At 43.8% G+C, this 11752-nt stretch overlaps 1 protein-coding gene across 2 annotated transcripts in view; it reads left to right on the forward strand.

The window, feature by feature from the left end:
- The first annotated feature begins 9344 nt into the window (after positions 1-9344).
- Positions 9345-11752, forward strand: part of LOC109881071 (G-protein coupled receptor 61) — a 3955-nt gene continuing 1547 nt past the window's right edge. Inside the window, exons 1-3 of one of the 2 annotated variants that reach the window (XM_031794769.1) lie at positions 9345-9755; positions 9888-10400; positions 10679-11752. The exon at positions 10679-11752 is cut by the window's right edge and continues 1547 nt beyond it. In XM_031794769.1, the coding sequence (XP_031650629.1) occupies positions 10331-10400; positions 10679-11752 (1144 nt within the window). In that variant the 5' untranslated portion in view covers positions 9345-9755; positions 9888-10330. Of the gene's footprint in view, positions 10401-10678 lie in introns of both variants that reach the window. The other variant, XM_020473236.2, reaches the window with a different exon arrangement.

Consider the following 11752-nt stretch of genomic DNA (forward strand, 5'->3'; position numbering starts at 1 on the left):
CTGGACAGGGCAGTTCTATCTGGCTAGCTGAGGGACCATTTATATATCTATACAGTAGGGTAGATAAATATGTTATGGGCATCCAACTTTAAAATTCATCTCTACATTCTACCTATGGTTCTCATTTGGTTTTCAAACCTCTACTCCTTTTGGGATGGTAGGTAGTCTAGTGGTTAGAGCGTTGGGTCCGTAACTGAAAGGTTGCTGGATTGAATCCCAGAGCTGACGAGGTAAAAAATCTCTCGTTCTCCCCCTGAACAAGGCATTTAACCCCACTGTTCCACGGTAGTCTGTCATTGTAAATAATAATTTGTTCTTTAACTGACTGGTTAAATTTTTTAATAAATGTTTAATGGCCCAGCGTCGTCTGAGTTAGGGGAGAGTTTGGCCGGGGTAGACCGTCATTGTAAAATAAGAATTTGTTCTTAACTGACTTGCCTAGTTAAATAAAGGTAAAAAAAAAAGAAAATTACATTGGGATGGTGAAACCATCTAGAGTTTACTTTTAGACCTCTCTCAATGGACAAACAAGCTGAGCTGTTGCTAAAACAATAAACAACTATTGTTTAGTTCTCCTTCTAGCAGTAAACACACAGATAGTCATGCGATGGGAGGGTCATATGGTTCTCAATTAGCCATGGCCTGAAGGCAAATTCTTATTTCTTTCACATGAATGCTTGGAGCTCCTTGCTGGGACAGTGAGGTAGTGTTTCAATGCTATTTTCACTTTTAATTTTACAGTACTCCTGATCTTATTAAAAATGGGAGATTCTGTTCTGTAAAAAATACAAGCTGTGTGTAGAGAAAAAAAAACATATTTTACTAAATTATATTGCTAATTCTATACAATGCTTTCAAAAAGTATTCATGTTTGTTGTGTTACAGAGTGGGACTAAAATGGATTAAATTGTCTTTTTGTTTGATCTACACAAAATACTCTGGAATGTCAACGTGGATATGTAAAATGTTTTATGAAAAATAAAACACTAATATATCTTGATTAGATAAGTATTCAACTCCCAATACAAAGTCAATACATGTTAGTATCACCTTTGGCAACAATTACAGCTGTGAGTCTTTCTGGTTAAGTCTTTAAGAGCTTTATACACCTGGATTTTTCAATTATTATTTTCAAAATTCTATGGTTGAAAATATATAATGTATATAATGTGTAGGATATACAGTATATAATATATAATGTGTTGTATTGGATTTGCCCCAGATTTGCCACGTTTTTGCACTATTTTGCACTATTACTTTAGTGTCTTTATTCAAACAAGATGTGTGTTTTGAAATATGTTCATTCTGTACAGGCTTCCTAGTTTTCACTCTGTCAGTTAGGTCAGTATGTGTATGGAGTGACTACAATGTGGTTGATCCATCCTCACTTGTCTCCTATCACAGCCATTCAACTCTATAAACTGTTTTAAAGTCACCATTGGTCTCATGGTGAAATCCCTGAGCGGTTTCCTTCCTCTCCGGCAACTGAGTTAGGATGGACGCCTGTATCTTTGTAGTGACTGGGTGTATTGATACACCATCCAAAGTGTAATTAATAACTTCATTACGCTCAAAGGGATATTCAATGTCTGCTTTTTATTTGATTTTTTACCTATTTTTACCCATCTACCAATAGGAACAAGGCATTGGAAAACCTCCCTGGTCTTTGTGTTTGAATCTTTTTGAAATTCACTGCTTGACTGAGGGACCTTACAGATAATTGTATGTGTGGGGTACAGAGATGAGGTAGTCATTCAAAAATCATGTTAAACACTGTAATGGCACACAGAGTGAGTCTATGCAATTTATTATGTGACTTGTTAAGAACATTTTTAGTCTTGAACTTATTTAGACTTGCAATAACAAAGGAGTTGAATACTTATTGACTCAAGACATTTCAGCTTTTATTTGTAATTTATTAGTAAAAACACAAAAAACAAAAAACATAATTCCACTTTGACATTATGGGGTATTGTGTTTAGGCCAGTGACACACAATCACAATTTTAACCATTTTAAATTCAGTAGTGTGAAGAGTATTAGAAACAAGGATTGGGCCAATTGTGCTCCACCATATGGGACTCCCAATCACGGCCGGATGTGATACAGCCTGTATTCAAACCAGGGACTGTAGTGATGCCTCTTGCACTGAGATGCGGTGCTTGAAAGAAAAGACTCACGAACACATAGATCAATTATTGATGTTTTCCTGAACTTACGTCCCATTATCTTTCTGATGCATTTTGAACCATACTTCCTTCAGACTGAAATATTATTACAAACCAGTCCCCCCCCAAAAAAATCTTTACATGGTGGGGTCACAATTTTTTTAAATATCAAAATGGGGTCACAGGACAAAAAGTTTGATAACCCCTGCTGTAGGAGAACCCTTTTTGGTTCCAGGTAGAACCCTTTTTGGTTCCCGGTTAGAACCCTTTTTGGTTCCAGGTAGAACCCTTTTTGGTTCCAGGTAGAACCCTTTTTATTTATTTATTTTGTTAAAAAAAAATATTTAACTTTTTTTTTTTTTTAACTAGGTAGAACTATTTTGGGTTCCATGTAGAACTCTGAATAACATTTGTGTGTGTGTGTGTATGTGTGTGTGTGTGTGTGTGTGTGTGTGCGTGTGTGTGTGTGTGTATGTGTGTGTGTGTGTATGTGTGTGTGTGTGTATGTGTGTGTGTGTGTGTGTATGTGTGTGTGTGTGTGTATGTGTGTGTGTGTGTATGTGTGTGTGTGTATGTGTATGTGTGTGTGTGTGTGTGTGTGTGTGTGTGTATGTGTATGTGTATGTGTATGTGTGTGTGTGTGTGTATGTGTATGTGTGTGTATGTGTGTGTGTGTGTTATGTGTATGTGTATGTGTATGTGTATGTGTATGTGTATGTGTATGTGTATGTGTGTGTGTGTGTGTGTGTGTGTGTGTGTGTGTGTGTGTGTGTGTGTGTGTGTGTGTGTGTGTGTGTGTGTGTGTGTGTGTGTGTATGTGTTGGACATAAAATATTGTAAAAACACCAGCAAATCAGCTCCAAGTGATTTCAATTTAGGAGACCTGTTCCAATGTATTCCCACACATAATAGAGAGATAGAAACTGAGTGTACAAAACACTCTCTTTCTATGACATAGACTGACCAGGTGAAACTGAGTGTATAATACACTCTCTTTCTATGACATAGACTGACCAGGTGAAACTGAGTGTATAATACACTCTCTTTCTATAACATAGACTGACCACGTGAAACCAGGAGAAGCCATGATCCCTAATTGATGTCACTTGTTAAATTCACTTCATTCAGTGTAAATTAAGGGAGGAGACAGTTTAAAGAAGGATTTTTAAGCCTTGAGACAATTTAGAAATGGATTGTGTATGTGTACCATTCAGAGGATGAATGGGCAAGACAAAATATTTAAGTGCCTTTGAACGGGGTATGGTAGTAGATGCCAGAGGCACCGGTTTGTGTCAAGAACTGCAACGCTGCTGGGTTTTTCACGCTCAACAGTTTCCCTTGTGCATCAAGAATGGTCCACCACCCAGAGGACATCCAACCAACTTGACACAACTGTGGAAAGCATTGGAGTCAACATGGGCCAGCATCCCTGTGTAACGCTTTCGACACCTTGTAGAGTCAATGCCCTGACAAACTGAGACTGTTCTGAGGGCAAAAGGGGGAGGTGCAACTCAATGTTTTGTACACTTAGTGTATGTGATTGTATACAAATTTAAGCAAGGTTTGAAATGGTTATGTTTTAGTCAAATGTTATATCTGGATTGGCCTTCGATCAATTTTACAGTCTACAAATGATTTGTAATTATGTTCCAGCCCCCTGACCATCCACTCAAGAAAAATTCTTCCTGTGGCTGAATTTAGTCGATGATCCCTGTCCTATCGGAACAGCCAAAGAACCCTTTTAGGATCAAGAAAGCACTTTTACATAAAAAAATATATATATATATAAGAGCGTAGAGTGTCGTTTTCTGAGGAAGCCTGTGTTTTTTACAGGCTGTAAACCTATTTATGCTGACAGGTTATGCTGATAGGTTGTGCTGATAGGATAGTGTCTCTGAGGGGTTGCGTATCCATTAGACTACAGTAAGACATCACAGCTAAGAAAGACCACGTTAATTATCTGGTGGAAGGTTGTACTGACACAAAGACCCCAGGAGCAAAAGTCAGATAGTGTACCAAAATGGCACCATATTCCCTGTATCGGTACCACTTTCGACAAGAGCCCTATGACAATTGAGATACATCCGCAGTCAGTGATTCGTCCATGATGTGAATGCGTGGCGGCCATTGGTGACGAGCTGGAAAAGAATCAGCTATATAAGTGAAACAAAGTTTTTGTTCGTCACAACTTGCGACATGGGAAGAATTGCATATGCAGGTGTGAACAAGTAGCAACAGCCTGTGTGGTTGGTTGTTTTCTTTCTCGTGATGCTGTGGGTGTTCCATCACTGTGACAGTGTGTGTGATGGTGTGTGTGGGGTTGACAGTAAACATCAGAACAGGCCTCACGGTTTTGCACACACACACACACACACACACACACACACACACACACACACACACACACACACACACACACACACACACACACACACACACACACACACACACACACACACACACACACACACACACACACACACACACACACACATGCACACACATGCACACACAAACACACACACACATAAGAACACACATACACCCTCAGAGGGCTAGAGAGAAAGAAAGGGCTTTGACAACACTACTCCCCCTAGACTAGCATTACAACACCATGTTTCATTACAGCTACTCCCCCTAGACTAGCATTACAACGCCATGTTTCATTACAGCTACTCCCCTAGACTAGCATTACAACACCATGTTTCATTACAGCTACTCCCCCTAGACTAGCATTACAACACCATGTTTCACTACAGCTACTCCCCCTAGACTAGCATTACAAACACCATGTTTCATTACAGCTACTCCTCCTAGACTAGCATTACAACACCATGTTTCATTACAGCTACTCCCCCTAGACTAGCATTACAACACCATGTTTCATTACAGCTACTCCTCCTAGACTAGCATTACAACACCATGTTTCATTACAGCTACTCCTCATAGACTAGCATTACAACAGCATGTTTCATTACAGCTACTCCCCCTAGACTAGCATTACAACACCATGTTTCATTACAGCTACTCCCCCTAGACTAGCATTACAACACCATGTTTCATTACAGCTACTCCTCCTAGACTAGCATTACAACACCATGTTTCATTACAGCTACTCCCACTAGACTAGCTTTACAACACCATGTTTCATTACAGCTACTCCCCCTAGACTAGCATTACAACACCATGTTTCACTACAGCTACTCCCCCTAGACTAGCATTACAACACCATGTTTCATTACAGCTACTCCCCCTAGACTAACATTACAACACCATGTTTCATTACAGCTACTCCCCCTACACTAGCATTACAACACCATGTTTCATTACAGCTACTCCCCCTAGACTAGCATTACAACACCATGTTTCATTACAGGTACTCCTCCTAGACTAACATTACAACACGATGTTTCATTACAGCTACTCTCCCTAGACTAGCATTACAACACCATGTTTCATTACAGCTACTCCCCTAGACTAGCATTACAACACCATGTTTCATTACAGCTACTCCCCCTAGACTAGCATTACAACAGCATGTTTCATTACAGCTACTCCCCCTAGACTAGCATTACAACACCATGTTTCATTACAGCTACTCCCCCTAGACTAGCATTACAACACCATGTTTCATTACAGCTACTCCTCCTAGACTAGCATTACAACACCATGTTTCATTACAGCTACTCCCCCTAGACTAGCTTTACAACACCATGTTACATTACAGCTACTCCCCCTAGACTAGCATTACAACACCATGTTTCACTACAGCTACTCCCCCTAGACTAGCATTACAACACCATGTTTCATTACAGCTACTCCCCCTAGACTAACATTACAACACCATGTTTCATTACAGCTACTCCTCATAGACTAACATTACAACACCATGTTTCATTACAGCTACTCCCCCTAGACTAGCATTACAACACCATGTTTCATTACAGCTACTCCCCCTAGACTAGCATTACAACACCATGTTTCATTAAAGCTACTCCTCCTAGACTAACATTACAACACCATGTTTCATTACAGCTGCTCCCCCTAGACTTGCATTACAACACCATGTTTCATTACAGCTACTCCCCCTAGACTAGCATTACAACACCATGTTTCATTACAGCTACTCCTCCTAGACTAGCATTACAACACCATGTTTCATTACAGCTACTCCCCCTAGACTAGCTTTACAACACCATGTTACATTACAGCTACTCCCCCTAGACTAGCATTACAACACCATGTTTCACTACAGCTACTCCCCCTAGACTAGCGTTACAACACCATGTTTCATTACAGCTACTCCCCCTAGACTAACATTACAACACCATGTTTCATTACAGCTACTCCCCCTAGACTAGCATTACAACACCATGTTTCATTACAGCTACTCCCCCTAGACTTGCATTACAACACCATGTTTCATTACAGCTACTCCCCCTAGACTAACATTACAACACCATGTTTCATTACAGCTACTCCTCCTAGACTAGCATTACAACACCATGTTTCATTACAGCTACTCCTCCTAGACTAGCATTACAACACCATGTTTCATCACAGCTGCTCCTCCTAGACTAACATTACAACACCATGTTTCATTACAGCTGCTCCCCTAGACTAGCATTACAACACCATGTTTCATTACAGCTACTCCCCTAGACTAGCATTACAACAGCATGTTTCATTACAGCTACTCCCCCTAGACTAACATTACAACACCATGTTTCATTACAGCTACTCCTCCTAGACTAGCATTACAACACCATGTTTCATTACAGCTACTCCCCCTAGACTAGCATTACAACACCATGTTTCATTACAGCTACTCCCCCTAGACTAGCATTACAACACCATGTTTCATTACAGCTACTCCCCCTAGACTAGCTTTACAACACCATGTTACATTACAGCTACTCCCCCTAGACTAGCATTACAACACCATGTTTCACTACAGCTACTCCCCCTAGACTAGCATTACAACACCATGTTTCATTACAGCTACTCCCCCTAGACTAACATTACAACACCATGTTTCATTACAGCTACTCCCCCTAGACTAGCATTACAACACCATGTTTCATTACAGCTACTCCCCCTAGACTTGCATTACAACACCATGTTTCATTACAGCTACTCCCCCTAGACTAGCATTACAACACCATGTTTCATTACAGCTGCTCCTCCTAGACTAACATTACAACACCATGTTTCATTACAGCTGCTCCCCCTAGACTAGCATTACAACACCATGTTTCATTACAGCTACTCCCCCTAGACTAGCATTACAACACCATGTTTCATTACAGCTACTCCCCCTAGACTAACATTACAACACCATGTTTCATGTTTCACTACTCCTTGGCCCACTTTAATAGTATTAGCTTTAATAACCCAGAATGACACAGTTCGTATTTATAGTACATAAACATTTGCTTACTGATTCTGTGATACTAGATAGTGTGGCCTGACATTTCCAAATAGCCTAGTTTGTATCCACAAAACTCCCATGGATAGATGCTCCTGTCTTTGCAGTGACTCGGTAATCTCTCTATATTTCATACTTTTACAGATACCATTATCATTTCTGCTTAATTTCACATTACTGTAAATGATGAATTCAGTTATATGACCACAGCTGACACATTCTCTTAACACTATGTATTTTTTTGTCTCTGAAGACATATGGTGGACTGCATCCTCCGTGTCTTTAGTTTCTCCCCAGCAGGGCTGGCTGCTCTGGAAAAACGCAGATGTCACATTATGGGACAAATGAAGAAATGGCTGTATATATGTGACTGTACATGAGGACTGTGGCCTAATTATAAACACAGGGGTGAAATGAACCGCCAGCCCCAGATGAAGATTACTACTATGACAGCCATAATAACATGTTTATGTGTATATATTATACATGATCTACTATAACACAACGAGTGTTAAAATGTGAGTTTTACAGGTTTTAAATGCAAATGTTTGAATTTGAGTGTTGTTCTACATTTTATCATTACAAACAGAAAAGGAGGATGTTGTATTTTGCTCCTGCTTCGTAGGAGAATCCTTCTCTTTGGTTTCTTAGAAGGCGGTTGCTGTTGATGTAGCTTTGTAATGTTTAAATTACATTATTTGAAGTAGGTCAGACAGTGAAGTGAATCGCATTCAAAACTTCATTGTAGTGAAGCTCTTTCTTCGTGCAGATGCAGACATAGTTGATTTCAACAAAGGCTTTACCTCGCAGTTCATAACAGCTGTGTTTTTTTAATGCCTGCATTTAAACGCCTATTTTATTTTATTTTTTACCAGTAATGTTTCTTCTCCTTTGTTTCAGAGTCCAACCCCTCCAACCAGAAACATCTCAACATCATTAAGAATGCATCATTCTGTGGGAGGAGAAAGATAAAGTGTTGTACCTTCACCTGGATCGTCATCGAGTGAGGCCTTCTCCTACCAGAGACTCATCCCTTCTCCTACTAGAGACTCATCCCTTCTCCTACCAGAGACCCATCTCATCCCTTCTCCTACCAGAGACCCATCTCATCCCTTCTCCTACCAGAGACTCATCCCTTCTCCTACTAGAGACTCATCCCTTCTCCTACCAGAGACCCATCTCATCCCTTCTCCTACCAGAGACCCATCTCATCCCTTCTCCTACCAGAGACCCATCTCATCCCTTCTCCTACCAGAGACCCATCTCATCCCTTCTCCTACCAGAGACCCATCTCATCCCTTCTCCTACCAGAGACCCATCTCATCCCTTCTCCTACCAGAGACCCATCTCATCCCTTCTCCTACCAGAGACTCATCCCTTCTCCTACTAGAGACTCATCCCTTCTCCTACCAGAGACCCATCTCATCCCTTCTCCTACCAGAGACCCATCTCATCCCTTCTCCTACCAGAGACCCATCTCATCCCTTCTCCTACCAGAGACCCATCTCATCCCTTCTCCTACCAGAGACCCATCTCATCCCTTCTCCTACCAGAGACCCATCTCATCCCTTCTCCTACCAGAGACCCATCTCATCCCTTCTCCTACCAGAGACCCATCTCATCCCTTCTCCTACCAGAGACCCATCTCATCCCTTCTCCTACCAGAGACCCATCTCATCCCTTCTCCTACCAGAGACACATCTCATCCCTTCTCCTACCAGAGACCCATCTCATCCCTTCTCCTACCAGAGACCCATCTCATCCCTTCTCCTACCAGAGACCCATCTCATCCCTTCTCCTACCAGAGACCCATCTCATCCCTTCTCCTCCCAGAGACCCATCTCATCCCTTCTCCTACCACTCCAGAGATCCATTCCATCCCTTCTCCTACCACTCCAGAGGTCCATTCCATCCCTTCTCCTACCAGAGACCAATCTCATCCCTTCTCCTACCACTCCAGAGACCCATCTCATCCCTTCTCCTACCACTCCAGAGGTCCATCTCATCCCTTCTCCTACCACTCCAGAGGTCCATCTCATCCCTTCTCCTACCACTCCAGAGATCCATCTCATCCCTTCTCCTACCTCTCCAGAGACCCATCTCATCCCTTCTCCTACCACTCCAGAGGTCCATCTCATCCCTTCTCCTACCACTCCAGAGGTCCATCTCATCCCTTCTCCTACCACTCCAGAGATCCATTCCATCCCTTCTCCTACCACTCCAGAGGTCCATCTCATCCCTTCTCCTACCACTCCAGAGGTCCATCTCATCCCTTCTCCTACCACTCCAGAGGTCCATCCCATCCCTTCTCCTACCACTCCAGAGGCCTATCTCATCCACAGTCCAGACTTCCACCATCTAGTCTGGTTACCAGGTGTACGACCAGACTTCATCTCTAGAATGAGAGTGGGATTTTGCCAGACCTCTACCTGTCCAGGGTGACCTGTCCATGACCTGTCCAGCTCTACCTGCCCTGATAGACAGTACCCCCGCCACCTGAGCCTCTGTTCCTCATCCCTAGCCCACCCCCCAAACACTCCCAGTCCCCCAGTTCCTCAGCCCCAACCCACCCCCCAAATCCCCCCGGTCCCCCTGTTCCTCAGCCTCAGCCCCAACCCACCCCCGAAACCCCTCCAGTCCCCTTGTTCCTCAGCAACCAGCCCGAAGCAGGGGAGGATGGGTGATGGGCCTGTGAGTCTCCCTGGTCTCACTCCTTCCTTCTCTCTCATCCTCTCATGGAGCCTCCTGTTGACAGCTCCACCTCCCCCTGGAACTCTTCCCAGTCCTCTCTCTCCGGACTTCCAGGTCGGTACCAACTAAGGTTGTAAAATTCTGGTAACTTTCTATTTTTTAGAAGATTAATAATCTGGAAAACTGTAATCCTCAAACCAGGATTTCTGGAAAACCTGTGAGTTTTGGGACAGTTATCCTAATTTTGCTGCCTGAGTACTGACTTTAACTTAACTTGGTTAAAGACAGTACTCTGGACTTTAATGTGTTCATGAGCTTTGATAATTTTGTATGTATTTATAGGCAACTCTATATGTATTTTAAATATGTGTAATACAATGCATTTCATTCAGGTCCCTGGCTCCCAGCCTTCCCAGCCTTGCTGCACCCCAATGCCTCTAAAGTGAGTCTTCCCGTGGGCACCGGCGCCAGCAGAGCCCCCCTGGCCCAGTCCCTGGCCCTGTGTGTGATGCTTCTCATGGACCTCTTAGCGGTCGTAGGCAACCTAGCCGTCATGGCTGTCATCACCAAGACACCGCAGCTGAGGAAGTTCGCCTTCGTGTTCCACCTGTGTCTGGTTGACCTGCTGGCGGCTCTGGTTCTGATGCCTCTGGGGATGCTGCCGGACCGGGTTTTGGCGCACGACGAGGCACTGTGCCGGAGCTACCTCTGTCTTAGCGTGGGTCTGGTCAGTGCCGCCATCTTGTCTATCTCTGCCATCAACGTGGAGAGGTACTATTATATTGTCCACCCCATGCGCCATGAGGTCAAGATGACCGTGGGGGTGGTTGTGACGGTGTTGGTCGGGATCTGGATCAAAGCTATTGTCACGTCAGCAATGCCACTCCTGGGCTGGGTCTTCCAGGGGAGCCAGGGGGTAGGGGTCGAACTCGGAGGGGGACTAGAGGCTCCCATGATCCCGAGTCATCCAAGCCAGAGACGTTGCTCCCTACACTGGACCGGAGGAGGAGGGACCACACGGTTAATATTCATGCTCTTCTTTACCTTTGTCTACTTCCTGTGTCCAGTGCTGATCATCCTTGTTGTGTACTGTAACATGTTTAAAGTAGCCAGGGTCGCAGCCATGCAGCATGGCCCCTTACCTACCGGGATGGACACACCTGGGCCCCGCCCTCACCGCTCCGAGTCCCTCAGCAGCCAATCCACCATGGCTGCCAGCCTGGGGGGAGGCCGCGGAGGTGGCCCTGGGGGCCCATGCCCTCCACTCCGCACCCCCAGTCAGAGGACCTTCAACGGGGGTAAAGCTGCGGCAGTCCTGGTGGCGGTTGGAGGCCAGTTCCTATGCTGCTGGCTGCCTTACTTCTCCTTTCACCTGTACGCCGCCCTGGTCTCCACCCCCCCGGCCTCCCTGGCTTCGGGCCAGATGGAGGAAGTCGTGACCTGGATCGGTTACTTCTGCTTCACCT

The sequence above is a fragment of the Oncorhynchus kisutch genome, linkage group LG17 (assembly GCF_002021735.2).
Source record: "Oncorhynchus kisutch isolate 150728-3 linkage group LG17, Okis_V2, whole genome shotgun sequence".
NCBI classification, from domain to species: Eukaryota; Metazoa; Chordata; class Actinopteri; order Salmoniformes; family Salmonidae; genus Oncorhynchus; species Oncorhynchus kisutch.